Raw genomic sequence first — 18542 nt, 5'->3', positions numbered from 1 at the left:
TAAAACAATCTCAGAAAGGGGTCAAGCGACAAGGATCTAGGTGGCTTGGGACTTGGAGGGGTCGACGCTGTGTTGCCTCGGTCCGTATTTGGACTGAGTGGCGCCCCACGGCAAGCATGTGGCATCGACAAGTTGTACAATCGTCGTTGGTACGACAACTTGGTTTTAGACGAGGTTGCCCAAATATAACGTAGATTTAAATGGGAGGTAGTCAAGCCGGCCAAATCGTCCCCGCGAATGAAGTTGCTGATGTCGTATCATGGTTTCAAGCCTGGTCTGGAGAGCTCTAATAGCTCATGATGGACCAGATGTCTTTCAGGTTCGGCTCCCTGTTGGTATCGACTTCGGGCTGGGTGGCGCCCAATCCAGGTTCCAGACATGGATCGGACTACAGCACCACAAGGAGCTTGCTGTCCTTGTTCACTTATGCATGGATATTGATTTTGCCCCGGAGTCCCGTGTGTCGGCGAGATTCATGCTGGAATCAGGGAACTTGGGGTAACTAGCATGAAGTCAATGACAACCTTCGAGGATTATGCGTGGAGCAATGGATCAGGGTGTCGAGATGTGGGAGCGATTTGGTCAGAATCGAAGGAATGGGAGGCGATTCCGAGATGAGAAATACTACCGAGGGGCTGACAACCAAGTGATGATTTGATTAAATATTGTACATGCCCGTGTTTGAATGTACGTACGATGTGGAGTGGAGCGAGCGTTCCTGTGGGTTGCTGCGTTTGCGGGACCTGCAAAAGGTGAAGAAGTTGAAGTTGGGTGTCGAAAATATTCTGGGGCAAGGGGCAGTTGATGGCCGTGGCGGCCAGTAGTGGCCTTGTTGAAGATTCGGTAACTCGGGCTCTTGCACGAGCTCAAATTGAACGCTGGAGTTGATACAGATTTCGAAAAGAAGGATGGACTCGACATCAATTGATGTTCCAACGCCGAGTCACCGATCCTTGATGGCTTTCTGGAGTTCTGCATGAACCTTGAACCCACTTTTAGACAAAATCTGGTGCTTGCACTAGTGCATCATTACAGGCCTGGTCTGGAGCAAACGAGGCAAGGCAATCGCCCCTGGTGGTTGCTCCTTCCCGCCGGGGTCTCATCTGGATCCAATGATACATGCAGGTTGGCTGGCTGGCCGTCTCTCATAGATCCTTGCACCATGCATCACTCATTCGACCGGCTTTTGTCAATAAATATCTTGCACCCCCCTCTCGCGCTTCACGTCCACCTCGATGCTTCACCTGTCACAAACAGCATTTAGTGTGACTTGTGACTTGTATCATCATTGAGCGGTAGTCAAGTTCATCCTGTTTGCTGGGTCTGTTTCTTTGTTTACTCTGTACGAGAGCAACTCATTGGTCTGCTGCTTGTCCCTGCCAAGCTATCACCCGGCCGATCCAGAGCTTTGAAAGCTACAGCTTCCCTTGTCAGGCACGTTGTCCACGAACTGACATAATTCGCCGTCAGCGTCGTAGTTCATACTCTCGTCACCACGAACAGCAAAACTTTGCAGAGAATTGAATCTTGTCGGCCTCAAACCTCTTACCTCTTTCACCATGGCTCAACTCAAATCCGGCCCCATCCCGGCCTTTGAGCCTACGGGTCTCGACGAAATCACTGCCAACGTTGAACGTTTACGCAAGACCTTCCGCACCAACAAGACCAAGGATATGAACTTCCGTATGCAGCAGATTCGCAAGCTCTACTGGGCGGTCTGCGACTATGAGAAGCTCATCGAGGAGGCTGTCATGAAGGATATGGGCAAGTGCAAGTTTGAGGCCCACCTCACTGAGCTGGACTGGGTCAAGAATGAGGCTATCAACGTTGCAAACAAGCTTGAGACCTGGGCCAAGGACGAGAACATTGTCGACTTGCCCATGACCTACTGGCCCATGCGACCGCGCATCAGGAACGAGCCTCTAGGTCAGATTCTCATTATTGGTGCCTACAACTACCCATTTCAGCTGAACCTCACTCCCGTCATTGGTGCCATTGCCGCCGGTAACTGCATCGTTCTCAAGCCCTCTGAGCTCTCTCCCCACTCAGCCATGATTCTCAAGAGAATCTTCGACGAGTACCTCGACCCGGACTGCTATGTGTGCATTAACGGTGCTTTGGAGGAAACCAAGCACGTCATGGAGCACAAGTTTGACAAGGTTGTTTTCACTGGAGGCAAGAAAACCGGTGCCATCATTGCCACCAAGGCTGCCCAGTCTCTTACCCCCGTGCTTCTCGAACTCGGTGGTCAAAACCCTGCCTTCATTACCAAGAATGGCGATGTCAAGCTTGCAGCCCGCCGTCTTCTCTGGCAAAAGTGTCTCAACGCAGGACAGGTTTGCCTGTCACACAATTACGTTCTTATTGAGCGCCCGGTTTTGAATGAGTTTATTGCCGAAGTCAACAAGCAGTATCGCACATTCATGCCCAATGGTGGCAAGAACAGTGACTTGTCACGCATCGTGAACAAGGGCCACTTTGACCGATTGATGCGAATGCTGAACAACTCCAAGGGCAAGGTGGTCATGGGGGGTGGTTCTGATGAAGAGAAGCTGTGGATTGAGCCAACTGCCGTTCTCGTTGACGACATTGAGGATACTATGATGGCTGAGGAGAGCTTTGGGCCAATCTGGTCCATCATGCCTGTTGATAATCTCGACCAGGCTATTGAGATTGCCCACAAGGTCGACCCGACTCCGTTGGCCCTGTTTACCTTTGGCTCCGACGAGGAGAACAAGAAAGGTATGTGACTTGTTTGCATTTGCGTTTGCTCATGATCGACAGATATCGACTATGTGAAAGCACGAGATGATAGTAATGCAGCTAACCTTGCGTCTTAGTCCTTCTCAATGTCACTTCCGGAGGTGCCACCGTCAACGACGCCTTCTTCCATGCCATGATCAATGCCACGCCTCTCGGAGGTATTGGGTCCTCCGGTCAAGGCAATTACCACGGATACTACTCATTCAAGGCCTTCAGCCACCAGCGTGTTATCGCACAAGTGCCTAAATGGGCTGATAAGGTCCTCCGCGTGCGCTACATGCCCTACTCATGGAACGAACTAAGCCGTTACCACAAGATGAATGGCCACAAGCCCAACTTTGATCGTGACGGCAATGTCACAAAGGGTCTCAAGTACTGGTTCGGTTTCGTGTTCGGACTCGGCGGCAAGAGCACGTCCGGGTCAGCAGTAAGGTGGGGGATTCTCTTTGCCTTGATTGCCACGTACCTTCGGCTGAAGAGAAATTCGCTAGGCCTGTAAACGGCGCGAAACCATCGCTCGAGCAAGACGATTGAGAAATCGTCGAGCAAATCACTCTACGAACAAATATCTCCACCAAATACCCATTTTTGCGTTTTCTTTGTTGAAGGAGGTACATGTATGGAAATATAATGTGACGGCAAGGTCGACGACAGACCCGATGGATGGGCGAGCGATGGTGACGAACATACCTTTGGGTGGCAGGACAACAGGCTAACAGTCGATGTCTTATTTTGTTCCTTTTTTTGTAAATCCAAAATTGGGAGGCTATGTACGTTGTGTAAAGCGTCAATCGAATTCAAGGCAACAAGAAATCTACCATTATGCTGTTGTGAACGACAATGATACTTGATACTACAATTGAAATGCCTTACAAATATATCATCTATTATGTATAGGTCCATCACATATCAGCTACCGTAAAATCATGGAAAGTAGCCTCATAAACAATGCCACTCACACACAACATGCAACTCGAACTGCACTACTTGTAACTCATATCATCATTTCTTAGTGGCCTGCCAATATTGCTGCCAATCTAGCCCCCTTTTCACCTCCCAGATACAAATCATCACTCTCGTCCTCCCTCGCCATCTCCACCGCCTCCATGTACCCCCTACTAACCATATCTTCATCCACCCTCACCCCATGCTCAACCATTGCCAAAATCACACTCCTCACTCTCGCAATCTCCCTCATGGTCGGCACGTCAATCTCATCATTCTGACTCGAGTACACCCTGCTGCTCACACTCTCCTCCATCTTATTAATCCCCGCCGCCTCGGCGGCAATCTCACTCTCAACATGCTTACTGATCCAAATATACCCATTCACACCCAGCAGCACGTCAATCTTGCCCGCCGAATTCGCGCCCTCCATCGTCCACACCTGTCTCTTCGACCTCACCACCCCGCCGCCGCCTCCCGTCCCCGACACGCTCACGAACACCCCGTTCCGCAACTTGCCGTACTTGAGCGAGCGGGTGTGCAGGGACGCCGCGCCATCTTGGTGCAGCTGCTGCACCTCTGCGACGACCAGGTCGCCTTCTGAGAAGAAGGACCGGATCTGGAGCTCGTCTGTCTCTGTGCGCTTGCGGAGGATCCCGCCGGGGAGGTTGATGGCGCTGATTTGGAGGATGGCGAGTTGGCTGGCGGCGACGTCGACGCGCCACCGCTTGGCTTGGACTTCGGTGATGCGGCCGACTACGAGGTCGCCTATTTCGGGGGTGTAGCGCGCGCGGAGGGGCCGCACGGAGAGGAGTTTGTTGGTTTTGGTGAGTGTGCCGGCTAGGGAGGAGGTGATGGACTGGGTTGAAGGGGGGAGGTAGGTGCCGTGGCCGCTGGTGAGGTTAGTAATTGTGTTTATGTTTATGGTGATGTTCATGTTTGATTGGGGGGGGGGGGGGGGGGGGGGGGGGTGAGGTTTACGTACCGCATCCATTGGGGGTTGGAGGTTATGATTGTGCCTGGCGTGAGGATTTCATCTGGGTCTATGCTTTGTGTTTGTTTGGTTCCGCTCATGGATACATCGCCTTGGATGTCGACGCCGCCCTCGGAGTCGGAGTCTGAGTCTGGGGAGATGTGGGATGTGAGAGGGCGGTGGGCGGCCGGTTGTGGTTTGAGGATGGTGATGGGCATGATTTGAGATTTGCGGCGTGTTTGTCTTTGGGAGGGGGTGGGCGCCGCTGGGGCGAGGTTCAGAGATGATGCTATGCAAATGTGCTGATTGACGTTTCTTGTCTTTCTGTTTGTCGGTGGTTTCCTGGGTTGGGGTGGTATACTGAGTCTGGGTGTGAGTTTGATGGTTAGATGAAGTGATGTCTGAAGTGGGTCTTGATAGAGCGAAGATTTTCGTTGGAGTCTGGGTCTGGTGGATTGGTGGTGAGTGACCAACACGGGTGAATGAGATGGTGCTTGGGTTTTAAACGGTCACGACGAATTTATTAAATGTATGAATCAGATATGAACTCTATTTATTTTGTTTGCCATAGATCGAATGCAGTTCAGATCATACAATCGTTGGGCTGACAGCAGGGAGAATGAGATGAGACGCTGTATTCATTCGAGTCATAATACTTTACAAGATGCTACAATTTTGTACAAACCACTGTCCATGACGAATCACCGGAAAGCCCTCCAAAGACCCATCCATACCAAGCCCAGTGAAATACCAGTAATTCCGAACCTGCGACTTCTCATGCCAAACATGGACTTGCTCTGCAGGATGGCTTGGCGCTGCTTTTCCAGCTGTGACATGCCAGAGAAATAGCTGTATGCAGCCAGTCCGAAGAATGCGCCGCTCCCTAGGAGGTATTCCATTAGAATTTGTGTCAAGCATCTTTTTGCTCAGACTCCATGAGCTTACCAACGACTTTGCAGCTTAAACAGTCATCACCGCGGTCTTGACGCAATAAGCCTTTGAGATCTTCTGGTCTGTCGAGCGATTGAATGGTAGGGGGTTTGTCGCCTGCCATGTCTGCGATTGTCGACTATGCTATGGCGTGACAGCTAAAGATATCAATATCCTGACGTTGATTCTCGAAACTTTTCCAAAGATGCTGCATGAAGCTCCCCTGCTTCGCAGCTTCCAATGTATGGCGCTATTGGTCACCAAGCTTGCTTTGGTGGTTAGTCAGCACATGCTGGACCTGCTCCGTCATACTTGACTGGTCGCGTGGGGGACGAGCATCTGGAAGCACCTAACAAGCTTCAAGCTGTGGCAGTCGCCAAAATGAACGGCGTTATTGAGGCGCTGCACATATACGATGATAATAGGTTCGTGTTCCATGGCCCATTGATGATTGTCTGTAGTTATTGACAAGACCTAGGAGCCCCATTCTGTCGCATACCTACACTGGCCGGCCACTCTCAGGCACACATGTACTGCCCCTCTATCTCGAGCATCCGACTCCCAGACCGAACTTGATATACCTACCCAACACCAGCCCTGCCACCCTTGTATTTAGCTTAACCCACGCGAACCTTTTATTCCTAGCGACCTCTTCTACAGAAATCGAACCACTCCTTGTTCTCGAGTTTCTACACAGGGTGATCGATACGTTCGAGGACTTCATTGGTGCCCCGCTTCTCGCTGTCAAGATTGAGAATAACTACGATGTTGTAGCACAACTGCTTACGGAGATGTGTGATGCGGGGACCATAAGCACCACGGAACCAAATGCATTGAGGGAAAATGTTGAAATAGAAGGTTGGATGGGCAAGTTGCTCGGGAGCATAAACCTGCCAGGGTACGTCGGTGCAAGTCTTCTGAACGAGGCTACGAGCTGTTGTGGACTAACGAATTCGTGGATAGCAAAACACCCCTGGGCTCGAATTTCTCGAATACAAATACCCCTGCTTTACCAGCACCGAATACGCCCGCGTTACCTTGGCGACGAGCGAATGTACGACACACGTCGAACGAAATGTACGCCGATGTGATCGAGACTCTTTCCGTGACGCTTGCACCGTCGGGGCGACCACTCGCCGCATTTGCAAACGGCTCCATTGCATTCACAGCAAAAGTTACTGGCGTGCCGGATATTACGTTGACTTTGAGCAGCCCGTCGGGGAAGCACAATATCGGGGGCATCATGGAACTGCCTGTTTTCCACCCCTGTGTGCGTCTGAATAGATGGAAGGAGAGGCCTGGGGAATTGAGCTTTATACCGCCGGATGGTCGGTTTATTTTGGCGGGATATGAAGTGGATTTGCTGCCGTTTACGAGTGGGAAGAGTGGCAGCTTGAGCGCGAATAATCTTAAACTACCGGTCAATTTGGAGATGAAGACTGGGCTAGGCCCAGCGGGGTCGGAATTTGAAGTCAGACTACAGGTGAACAAGATTCTGGGGAGCCAGAGCTCATCGGGTTCAAGTCAGTTTGGAAGAGGGATTGGGTCAGGACGAGTGGGATCACCGCATCCCGGTTCCCCTGCTTCTCCCTTACTAGAGGAGTTGACCATTACAATTCCACTACCGGAGGACGTGAGGAACCTTTCTGATATTCGGCCGAGTCGCGGGGACGCCAGCTTCAACCCTGGAGAAAGAGTTTTGGAGTGGCATGTGCCCACCAAGGAACTGTCAGGACCGACGACGCATTTCGGGCTTCGCTGCACAGTGGTTGGGTCATTAGTTGATGAGGCAAACGAATTTGACCCAAGTGGATTTGCATTCAACAACGACTATTCGTACAATGAGCCATATCAAAGTGCGACGGCCAAGACGGAGAGCAAGCCGGACAACAGTAACGAGCAGGACGCGAAGAAGGTGGCGCAAAACAAGATTCTCATGCCGAGTTCAGTGTCGGCAAGTTTTACGGTCAAAGGGTGGCTGGCGAGCGGATTGAAGGTGGATAGCATTTTGATAGATACACGGAAAAGCAGGGGTTTGGGGGAGGGCATTAAACCATACAAAGGGGTCAAGTATTTGACAGTTAGTAAGGGTGGTGTAGAGCTTCGGTGTTGATGGCATGATATGAGGAATGAATTGAACGAATTAATATTCTTGATGGTAGATTTGAAACGTGAGGCAATCTACGGGCATGTCTTTTACTGGGAAGTTGAAAGCAGGCTTGTGTCTGACAATAGGCTTGAATTGATGCAATGGGGTGGAAGCATTGACTCATTTACAGCTCGGCCCAGTGAAGCATTGACTGCAAGCACTTGAGTGGTTTAACTGTGCCCCAGCAATTCAATCCAGAGGTGCATGTGCTGCAAGATTGGGGCGTGTGGGGGGCGGCCACTGGGCCTTTGGGGACATGGAATTTGATGGCAAATGCAGCCCCTGGCGGCTCCATTTTGGCGGCTACCATCGCTCCAGTCCAATCTCAGTGCCATTTGATCGAAATGTTGATTTACCAGTACTGTGACTTGATGCCCCACGTGCGATGCCCGGCTTGGCCTCAACGACACTACATCATCACCAAAGGCGTTGGCTCCTGCGTTGTGTCTTGTCCATTGCCAGGATGAACGCATTGCTGTGAACATTGGAACTTCACAACCAAAGCCGTTCGGCACGGCTATGCAGCGCCTTTGTAGTAGTGCATTCCGCCCCCGATGGCGGCATGCGACAACCAGGACGCCGTGTGAGCGCTTACCCGGCCATGCCATCGCGATTCTTGCGGGCAAAGATGACGCCTATTCACAAGGGCGACGATGCATGTCCAAGGTATCGCGGAGGTCTAGGAGGCCGCAGACGGCTATATTCTTTCCAGGTTCGAAGCCCAATTCCCGTCGTTAGACAAAATTTCACCACATTCATTGACACTTCACCCAGGCCAGGGAACCCAGAAAGTCGGCATGCTAACCCCATGGCTCGAAGCCTTCCCATCCACCGCAACCGAACTCATCCAAGAAGTCGACCACTACGCCGGCTTCAAGCTCTCCGAGGTGATCCAAAACGGACCCTCCAAGGTCCTCACGCAGACCACCAACGCCCAGCCCGCCATCATGGCCACCTCCATCGTCATACTCAAGATCCTCGAGCGCGAATTCAACTTCACCGTCGCCAATAACTTCGACGTAACCCTCGGCCACTCACTAGGCGAGTTCGCGGCCCTCGTCGCCGGCGGCTACATCACATTCCAAGACAGCCTGTACCTCGTGAAGCGTCGCGCGGCCGCCATGTCCGACGCCACGAAGCAGGCGATACAACAATACGGCGGGGAGTACGGCATGGTGGCCATCATCACGGAGCCAGAATACCTGCGGAGTTTGATCGCCGCGATCCACGACTTCGTGGGACACTCGAGCGCGGGGAACAAGGGCGAGAGCAGCGAGCACGTCCCGCCCATTGAGCAGGTCCTCATTGCGAACATCAACAGCAAGAACCAGATTGTGCTGAGCGGCAACATTGAGCGCATCACGACGCTCATGGCGCACGTGCGACAGTTCCTCGGCCATGACCCCCGCGCTGTGAGGCTGCATAGCGATAGTCCGTTTCACAGTCCGATTATGAAGCCGGCTGTGGCGGTGATGCAGGCCCTGCTGGAGGATACGAGCCGCGTGCCCGGCAGGGAGGGCGAGGATATCATCACGTTTCCCGGGGATATCCCGTGTATAAGTAACGTGACGGCGAGGCCGTTTCGGAGTAAGGACCAGTTGAAGGAGTTGTTGGCGAGGGGGTGCCTAGAGACGGTTCGCTGGTGGGATAGCATTCGGTATTTGGACCAGCAGGAGAGGGTTCGGCGGTGGGTTGGCATTGGGCCTGGTAAGGTTGGGAGGAACCTCGTGGGTAAGGAGGTTGGTATGAGAGGGAGGGATTCTGTCAAAGGAGGTGGGGTTTGGGCGATTACGGATCCGAGCGAGATTGAGGAGGTTTTGAGGGCGTTGGAGGAGACGGCGGGTGTTGATGATGAGTGAAGTTGGTTTGTTAGATATCCGGTGGGTTTTATGGAGTAGACATGTGTGTTTGTGGTTGATTAGCCGTGCTAATACTGTTGAATACATTGTACAATGGACACTTTCAAATTCGTCTCTTCTCCCTAGGTACTTATTGAACTTTTGTGTTGTTATATACTGCTTCCAAACTTCAACTTGTCGTCGATCAAAGCAGCTAACCCCACGCCCCACCACACCTCCAAGCTCCCCATATCCAAGCTCCATCATCAAAACCTCCTCCTTACCATCACCAACCTCAACCATGACCACCGCAATCCCCTCAATCGCCTGCCTAGGCATCATTGGCCGCAACGTACGTAACCCCCTCCTTCCTCATCGCCACCAACTACTCACAAAACGGCAGAACAACCCCCTCCACATCTCCATCTTCCCATCCCACGATCCCACAACCAACACCTTCACACCCATCCGCACCCCGCTCCAGTTCTCGCTCCTCCTCTCGTCCACCATCGACGTCTTCGAGCTGCGCGCCAAAGCAAACACCGCTTCAGGCGTCGGCCTCTCCGGCGACGTGGGTCTCCTGCACGCGATCGACGACCGCCTCGCCGCGTACGGGTACGAGACCAACACGGGAGTGCGGATGGTGTGCGTGGTGGACATGCGCGGCAGGACGATAGACGCGGGCGGGAGGCAGGCCGGCACGGGGCTGCGGGACACGGAGATGAAGCCCGTGTTTAGGGCTATGCAGACTGCGTATGTGAGACTGTTGCAGAACCCGTTCTATGAGCCGGATGAGCATGCGCCGGTGGGGGGAGCGGGCGGCAAGAGGATTGTGAGTAGGCGGTTTGATGGGGATATGAGGAGGATTGGGGAGGCGTGGACGCCTGGGGTTACGAGTTTGTGAGTATGGTTGGGGAATCATGGCTGGCGTTTGGGTTGTATATGATATCCGGCAGTGTTTATTTTATGTACTCCCTTCAGTGGCTTTATGGGGGGTTTTATATACATTGGTTTTTGTTAATTCTCGCCTGCGGATTGTTTCCGCATGTCGTCTACTTTCCATTTGGATAGTCCTGCGACTTCGATTTCTATGCTTTCGCCCATTTTCTCACCAGTGTCTATTTTCTTGGGGGCAATGGAGTCACCGGCTGGTTGGGAGATAGGGCCGCCCTCCCAGTGTCTAGCTTCGAGAGGTAGCGGTTGCCACCAGTCTCCTGTTCTGGCGTGCCATGTTGCACTGCAGAGCTCCCAGAGGCGAGAAATGGCTCGCTTGTAGGCAAACCGCTCATCTTCGCCTGTGAAGGTACTAGTGTTGCCGAAATCAACGCTCTTCTTTTGCAGTCCAAAGTCGGAGTCTTGGTCAGGGTCATATTGGGAGGTGGACGATTTGGTGTCATAATATGACACGTTTGGCCGGAAGGGGGACATTTGGTCCTGGTACACTTCTGCAATGGTCTCGGAGTAAGTTGCGTCGTCGTTGGCAGATGGATTCTGAGCACGATTCAGGCTGGCGTTTGGATTGGGTTTGCTTTCTGGAAAAAAGAGGTCATCGGGGCCGGCTTGTGCTCTGATGATGAGTTTACAGCGTGCTTCGTAGAGGGCATCGAGGAATGTGATGAACCGGCGGGCTTCGTTCTTTTGCAGCATGGTCAACGTGGGAACCTGGTCGATTATGAATGTGTGGTATGATGAGGCCATTGTAATGTAGTCTGCTGGACCGAATGACTCGACCAGGTGGTTGAAGGTCCAGAATACACACCCGTTATAGTGTTGGGGTGTGACAACTGGGCGGCCGTAGACGGTCAGGGTGGATGACATCCAGGGGATATGCCCCGGGTTATTCCATCCGACGATGGTTTTGGTCCGTTGATCGAATTCCGGGCCCAGGCTTTCGGTTATGTAGTAGTTTTGTGGCAAGTTGCGCGTAGTGGAAACGCTTTTCTCCACGCTGTTTTCGTCGTGTGTTGCACCAGGTAATCCAGCGCCATAGTCAGTTTGAGTATACACCTTTGCGCCATCAATATCTTCTCTCCTCCTCCAATCCGTAGCTCCCTCCATTTGCCAGAAATCGCATCTAGCTTTCAAAACTTCTAAAAAGTTTGCAAAGTCGCTGGTTTGGCCATACAGTTCTCCCCTGTACCGAGTGCTGCCACCGAAAATCTTGCTCATCAGTCCCTTCGCAGGGCCAGGGGTATAATCGATACCTGTCGCCTTCTGCAGTTCTTCTGGCATTCGATTCGATGACGCGACCAGGACACCGCCCAACTGAAAGAATGCAATGAACAGGTGGCTGAGAATCTTGCTTGCTGCCCGGTCGGGTAGTTGAAACTCATCCAGAAAGAGTATAGGAGACTCGTCCACGAGTTTCTTGGCCATCCATATCAGTGAGAACTCCGAATCAGGGGTTGCTGAGTTGACGTGCGATTCCCTATGTTTGTCGAGCTGCGCAAATGTGTAGAGCATGAAGGTGTTGAAGTGCCAGCGTCGTTTGCGTTTCGTCGGCAAACCATCTGCCAACAGGTCGAGGAGCATCGATTTCCCCGTTCCCACTTCTCCTGAGAGAAACAGACCCTTGGGGGAGTCTATTTCTATGGCAGTCTCATGGTTACTTAGCACTCGCGTAAGGGCTAGGCTATCGCGGTCTCCGGCAGCTGGGATAAGGTGTTTGAATAGTGGATTACGCCATATACTGTGATTTCGTAAGGCAAGAATATTGCCTGCTTCTTCATCGTCCGGGAGCTTCGGCTCTGTCAGACGTGCCGCTTGGTTTAACCTTTGACGATATTCTGTACGGGGTGCGTAATCTTTGATGCGCAGATAGATGTCCCTCAGATGCCGTGCCAATCTGTGCTGAGCTGGGTCGGGTGAATATATGCCGGTTTTGACTAGGGTTTGATATTTGACCAAGGGGTCGGTGATGGTTACTGCCGTCGAGAAACGTCTCATTTTGTTGTTTTGTGGGTGTATCCCTCATGGTGATGTCTTGTATGAGGCACCGAGCCCGAGATGAGAAGGGCTTGATGTTCATCGAACAGCGCAAGTTATCATATTGGCAGAGTATGTTTGCAGCTATGTTCGTGACTGGCCATGCATGTATAACTTGAAATTGGTTTATCGAAAAAGCATTTGTCCGGCTGTCGACCTGTTTTGCGGCTGCAATGGCTGATTGGCTGTACTTACCAGATTAAGATGTGGTGTGGTGACGGATGAGGCTGAATGAGGCACGAGGCACGAACACAACGTCAAGTCCAGTCAGCAGAGCTGTGGTATGGTGGTACTTGGTGAAAGTACTTCGGTACTTTGAGTCGCCGCATCCCCACCGGCCCGCGGCAGGTACTGCATGTGAGCTCTGGCCTGAGCTAAGGCTGCTGCGCGACGACAAACCAGAAGGCGGTCACTCGCAACTTTTTTTGGTAAGACTGGCAGGAGCTGCCTGCGACTGGCTGCCACTGTACGGAGTACACCAGCGTCGATTTGTTTTTCAAGCACAACATCGGGCCAATAGCTGATCGCTACGCCGCAAACCAGCACCTTGAGGCCATTGCTTCTTGAGTTAACCAGAATTGGACTTGGCCACTTGCAGTTGACACCAGACCTTGACTCTCTCCACCAAATCTTGTCTTGCTTCTCATCTGCGCTGCTGCCCTACCATCACCACGCACGCATCGTTGCGCATTCTGTTTTGTTCATCCATCCTCCTCCCCTGGGCGCTTCATCCGACTTGTCGTGCCTTTTTGCGTGGCCATCTCGACATGTCGATCTGACTTCGGTCCGCCATCTCGTTGCCCCCGTTTCCATCTTCCTCCCCATCACCACACAAATCTAGGCATCAATCGCGACTACCTGGGACCACAACAGCCTCCCAAAGCATTCGAAATGTTCAATCCCTCGGTCGGAGAGGGCGGTCCGGCCACCGCGACAAGATCTCGCCGTCGTCAGAGGCCCAAGAGCTCTGACAGCCTCGTTCAGCAACCAAAGGCTAAGCGCCAACGCCTGCCTCTCACCGAGCAAACTTTTGTCAACCCCGATGTACAACCAGAAATGGTCGAGGCCGCCAAGGCAGATAAGATCGCGTCCTTGGACCCTAAGCAGGATTCCCCTTCAGAGAATTTTCATCCAACGCCTCGTAAAGAATTGAACGTGCGAGCAAAAAAATCAAAACATGGAGATCGTGCCGCCAATAAGGGCGATGGTAGTCTCGTACTGGTAGGTTCAACGCGCCAGTCACTGATTACGCTTCCAGATGTTGAAATCTACCCGTACCCCTTCGACGCTAACATTTCAAATAATAGACGAGCACGAGCGCATTCACCGTTTCGAAATTACCTGCCTTGCCAGACAGAATACGGTCCGACTGGTCAGGTGAGTGATCCAAGTCTACCTAAGTTCTTCTTGCTCTGTCATCGCTAACTCATTGTCCAAATATACAGGCAGCCAACAGGCCGATATATTCTCCAACCCTGGATACGCTCTGAGCCTGACAGCAGCACATGCCATCGTTTGGGCTTACAACTCGACTTCACAATCTCCCGAAACCTTCACATTCACCCTGCCGTCTGCATCAAAACCAAGCGATCCGCTACCCGTAGGATGTCTTGTCTCACCCTCGGCGTCATCCACAGAACCAGGTCTTGTCGTTGTCATGTCTGGGAGTGGCAAAGTCGTCTTTTGGGAATCGATATCCAGCGCTGCCACTTTTGCCTTCATCAAGAAGGACCGCTCTGGAGTCGAACATGTGATTTCTGGAATGTCTTCAGGGGAAAAGGTCGTTGGCATTACCAATGCTGAATCTGCAGGTTTTGTGTTGACCTTTAACACGGGAAGACTGGCGTACATGAGCGTTCGAGACAGCCACGGACGGCCAGCGATCTCGGTACAATTCCTAAGAACAAATCTTTCACCGACTTCTGGAGGTATCTTTGGAAGCATTCGTCACGCATTTTCCCATTTGTCTCTTCGAGGCGACATCGCCGCGGTCAGAGCCGACAGATCGTCGCGCGTTGGAGAACGAAATATTGTCGCGTTAACTAGCAAAGGTAAACTGCAAGCTTGGAGAATTCATCGAGGCGGCCATAATGAACCAATTGGCGAAGCGGACATGCGGGATCGACTGGTATCCGCGCTTCAGGAAAACGACCCCTTCAGCAAAGATTTCCCGGCCGAATCTTTCGAAGCCTTGGACTGTACCTATGTTCCCAAGGGTCTCGAGTCCAAATATTTGGAGCTCAGCAGATTAAGCGATGCAATGGCAACCGATAACCCTTTGGTACAACACCTATTGCTGCTGGTGTGTCTGACTCGACGAAGTGTCTCCAGGTATGCACTGGTGGAGGTGATTTTGACCCCCAAGGACTGCCAGGTGGGAATGATACGTCCAATTACCTCGTATTCAACCGCCATCACCGCCTCGGATCCGAATCAAACCATCAGACCCCGTGTGTACCTGCCTCGACCTGCTCTGGTAGCCTTTGCTGTTTTCGACCGCGCTGCCGTAATTGCGTCCGTCGCCATTTCCCCCGAATCGCCAGACTCACAATTACAATCGGACAATCACATCCTGACGCCTTCCTTTGAGGACGTGGTTGACTTTCGGGAAGATAACATCCACGAAATTGTTGGGTCAGGCTTTGAAGAACTAGCGCCGTCCTCTGGCCATGAAGAGAGCCGCACCATGCGTACCAAGATCAAAAATCCTGCTGTGGTGCTGATGGTGCGCGGCGCTGGCGTTGTACGCATTGTCACGACTGATGTAGACAAGTTTGCGAGCGAACAACCCCCCAAAGTATCAGCTAAAAGCAAGTTAGAGCAAGCCGTGTTCTTTGGAGCCAAGAAGGACACTCCCCTCAACTTTGACAAGCGACAGGATATCAAGTTTACCAATGAGCAGATGTGCGAGGCCGCCCTTCAAGTTAGCCATGAGATTCTCAGCTCCACCACCACGTATATATCAACACTTCCAGCATCTGTAGAGGACAATCTTTTGGCCCGTTCCAATGCCCTGCAGAGACTCATGCAATACCTCAATACTATTGGCGCTGACCTAGATCGCAAGACGCGGTGGAATCTGCTTTTTAATGCAGAAAAGATGCAGGTTGCCGCCATGCTGTGGAAACGCCACGAGGTCTTTACTGCCGCTCGACCGGCCGAAGACAAGAAGAGCATCATTGGGTGGATCGTCGAATTCATTCACCAGGACCACAAGAGTAACCCCATCGCCAGCATTGGAGAGGTCGATCGTGTGCGCCATTGGTTTGTCAATGACGTTTTCCGACTTGAACTATTCGTTGCTTTTGCATATCAAGTTATCAAAGCCCTCTACACCGAGAAGCTGCTGGATGACATCAAGCTCAATGTTCTACTTCGCGAAGCTGTGGAAATCAACATTACCGCACAGGCCGGGGCACACGAGTTTCGCAAGAGAAATCTCTCCTTTTACGGACTTGGAAAGGAGCAACTGCGCATGGGCATCCTGCGAGATGGCTACAAAGGATTACCGGAACCTTGGACCGGCTGCGTACACGTGGCGACTGGTATTAGGCGACTCTCAGAATTGTGTGAGCAATGGCTCAGGAAGCATGAGCACTTACGAGATGGCCCAAGCGAGCCCAACATGCCGGACCCTGTCATTGTGGGCAAGATTTTTGACGAATTGCCACTGTTGACAGACACGATGCTCACGTCTGTCTTAGAGTGTGCGAGGTGGGGAATGGTCAACTCTACCGCCAGAGCAACGGTTGAAGACTTTGCCAAGGCATACGACACCTACAGAAATGATAGGCCAATTGCCCTTGGCCGAGCCGGCAAATGGGACCAGGCTGCAGCGATTGCTGACAAGCACGGGTGTCTCAACGCCTTAGCCGTGATCCTGCTTGAGCACATGGAAGTTTTGGAGGGCAGCTTGGAAGACACATCGCTATCTGCTGCAGAAACCCAGAGCCTGAAGAACCTGAAGCAAGCCAAGAAGACTGAGCTGGAGGATAGCTTTGCCAGGTACGGCGAGCCTTTTGCCTTCCCCGTCTACGAGTACCTGCTTGACAAGCATGGCGTCGAATCGGTCTTGGAGTTCGATCTCGACACCCTTGGCTTCAAAACGAAATTCCTCCGGAGCCGGCCGGAACTTGCTCGAATTTCCTGGATCAACGATGTTCAACAAGAAAAGGACGTCGATCACGCTGCCAGTACCCTGGTTGACCTAGCTCTCCAAAATGAAGACCAAGTGTGGAAGAAGAAGATTGAGCTCAGTCTCGGTAAACTCGCACTCTTGGCTGAAGCCGAGGCCGAGTCTAAGGAGCCTAGCTCATTCACAGTCAAGTCTGACGATGCGCGTCGCGACGAGCGCCTCCGCCGAGTTGACAATGAGCTTATTGTTGTACGAATCCAGGATCAGCTCTACAGCCAAATCGCTCCGTGCACTCGAACCGCCGTCGATAAAGCTGCCGCCCTATCATTTGCTATCGATGGCCATAGCACCAACATCCCTCGACGACAAAAGGCACTTCTTCAATTGTTCTCCGATGGAATGGAGAAGCTCCTCGACCACCAAGCACTCCACCCCATGTATCTCATTGACATGCTGACCCTCGTATCTCTGAAACCTGAGGCTAGGGATGAGATTGCGGATCCGTTTTGGTTGGCCCTCAAAGTTGCGAATAACAGTTGCCACTCTGACGAAATCAAACAAGCCAAGAGACTTATCTGGAGGAGGCTCTTCATCCGAGACGACTGGGCTAAAATCAATGACACTCAACTCAAGGACGATCGAGAGGTTGTTGAGCGACTTGCTGAGACGGAATTGTTTGCTATGCTAACGGACTGCATCCGGTACCGTAAGTGCTGCTGAGTCATGACAAGTATCTCCATTGAACGACTGTACTAACATGATTGTCACCAGAGGACCCTCGCGATCCCTTCCGGCCAATGCAGCCCCAAGAAGCCCTGGGTGCCTTTACGGATCATTTAGACCGCCGTTTCCAGGGATTCGCCGACAACGAGCAGTCCAAATTGATCGATGCCATGAATTGGGAGGATAAGCTTCTCAATCAGTACATGGAAAAGAACCGTCTTGCAGACTGGGTTCGAGCAACATTCGAAGCCGCTCAGATTGAGGTTGCCAACGCAGCCGACGAAGTCACACGGACTGGCGCTTCTGTCGAGTAGGCTCTCTATTCAGCAACACTGTCGACGCCAAATCCGCTTTGTTCCGTCACTTGTGGACTGCTGAGCGGGGGACACGTATATTTGTCTTTTCACAATCCATTGGGCGGCGTTATCTCCATAAACAGCAACAGAATTAGGGGTTATGTTTCCTTTTTCAAACCTAGTGTGGTATTACCGGTATTAAATGTATATTAAGAGGAACTCGGTTACATGTGTAACGCGAGGAAATAAAAGGGGAGAAAGACAGCCACAGTCTTGTTTCTTACGAGGGTTTCAGGCGGAAGGGTTGATTGATGGACATGGCATTTCAGTTTCACTCTCTTGGTTTTCCTTGGTTTGGTTATGTGGTAGGGGCATGAATACATATTTTGCAGGTGCTGGTGCACTTGCTACCCGATTTGTTTGTGCTATCGTGGGATGTGAGGTTGTTTGCTTTTGCGACGTATTCCGTGATAGTTCGAACGTTTGATGGGTACTTGATCGTAAGATACGCACATTCACGACTCCCCCAACATTCACGTCACGTCAAAATGGGTTGGTATGCATCCGACAGCGCATTCACACGAACTTAAGGTAAATAGGGTTGAACATGCATCATTCCGGCGTGATATACATAATAACCCATCGCCAATCCCACACGCCACACCATGACCCCACGCTATCTGTTACTCTATACGGGTGCTTTTGTAAGCTTTTGTCAATCTTTTTTCCCTCGAATCCTTTGTATGAAACATTTTACCATCATTGTCCAAGAACTCCCCTTTCCAGTCTCCCTAGTCACAAATTT

The 18542-nt window shown here is 51.8% G+C and overlaps 7 protein-coding genes across 7 annotated transcripts; 4 read left to right on the top strand and 3 right to left on the bottom strand.

Moving 5' to 3' along the window:
* Positions 1 to 1559: 1559 nt before the first annotated feature.
* Positions 1560 to 3262, top strand: VFPPC_07340 (fatty aldehyde dehydrogenase; the record flags this gene model as incomplete). Its single annotated transcript, XM_018286213.1, has 2 exons — positions 1560 to 2742; positions 2841 to 3262. The coding sequence occupies 2 exons, from the start codon at positions 1560 to 1562 to the stop codon at positions 3260 to 3262; spliced, it is 1605 nt and encodes a 534-aa protein (XP_018139659.1).
* A 510-nt stretch (positions 3263 to 3772) lies between these two features.
* VFPPC_07339 (exoribonuclease) lies at positions 3773 to 4899 on the bottom strand (the record flags this gene model as incomplete). The annotated part of the gene is made up of 2 exons (XM_018286212.1): positions 3773 to 4601; positions 4694 to 4899. 2 exons carry the CDS (start codon positions 4897 to 4899, stop codon positions 3773 to 3775), a joined length of 1035 nt encoding a protein of 344 aa, XP_018139660.1.
* Positions 4900 to 5338: 439 nt separating this feature from the next.
* Positions 5339 to 5735, bottom strand: VFPPC_07338 (hypothetical protein; the record flags this gene model as incomplete). The annotated part of the gene is made up of 2 exons (XM_018286211.1): positions 5339 to 5564; positions 5623 to 5735. The coding sequence occupies 2 exons, from the start codon at positions 5733 to 5735 to the stop codon at positions 5339 to 5341; spliced, it is 339 nt and encodes a 112-aa protein (XP_018139661.1).
* Positions 5736 to 5823: 88 nt separating this feature from the next.
* VFPPC_07337 (AP-3 adaptor complex subunit mu) lies at positions 5824 to 7724 on the top strand (the record flags this gene model as incomplete). The annotated part of the gene is made up of 4 exons (XM_022428551.1): positions 5824 to 5844; positions 5894 to 6012; positions 6084 to 6503; positions 6575 to 7724. The coding sequence occupies 4 exons, from the start codon at positions 5824 to 5826 to the stop codon at positions 7722 to 7724; spliced, it is 1710 nt and encodes a 569-aa protein (XP_022284162.1).
* A 2175-nt stretch (positions 7725 to 9899) lies between these two features.
* On the top strand, positions 9900 to 10502 carry VFPPC_07336 (Longin-like protein; the record flags this gene model as incomplete). The annotated part of the gene is made up of 2 exons (XM_018286209.1): positions 9900 to 9950; positions 10002 to 10502. 2 exons carry the CDS (start codon positions 9900 to 9902, stop codon positions 10500 to 10502), a joined length of 552 nt encoding a protein of 183 aa, XP_018139663.1.
* Positions 10503 to 10615: 113 nt separating this feature from the next.
* On the bottom strand, positions 10616 to 12544 carry VFPPC_14212 (mitochondrial ATPase (Afg1); the record flags this gene model as incomplete). Its single annotated transcript, XM_018291981.1, has 1 exon — positions 10616 to 12544. One exon carries the CDS (start codon positions 12542 to 12544, stop codon positions 10616 to 10618), a length of 1929 nt encoding a protein of 642 aa, XP_018139664.1.
* Positions 12545 to 13474: 930 nt separating this feature from the next.
* VFPPC_07335 (nuclear pore complex subunit) lies at positions 13475 to 17755 on the top strand (the record flags this gene model as incomplete). The annotated part of the gene is made up of 4 exons (XM_018286208.1): positions 13475 to 13804; positions 13891 to 13960; positions 14029 to 17424; positions 17490 to 17755. The coding sequence occupies 4 exons, from the start codon at positions 13475 to 13477 to the stop codon at positions 17753 to 17755; spliced, it is 4062 nt and encodes a 1353-aa protein (XP_018139665.1).
* Positions 17756 to 18542: the final 787 nt, after the last annotated feature.

The sequence above is a fragment of the Pochonia chlamydosporia genome, chromosome 7, assembly GCF_001653235.2.
Source record: "Pochonia chlamydosporia 170 chromosome 7, whole genome shotgun sequence".
Taxonomy (NCBI): Eukaryota; Fungi; Ascomycota; class Sordariomycetes; order Hypocreales; family Clavicipitaceae; genus Pochonia; species Pochonia chlamydosporia.
Note: the sequence above shows the minus strand (reverse complement) of the source record. Positions and strands in the feature narration are given on the sequence as shown.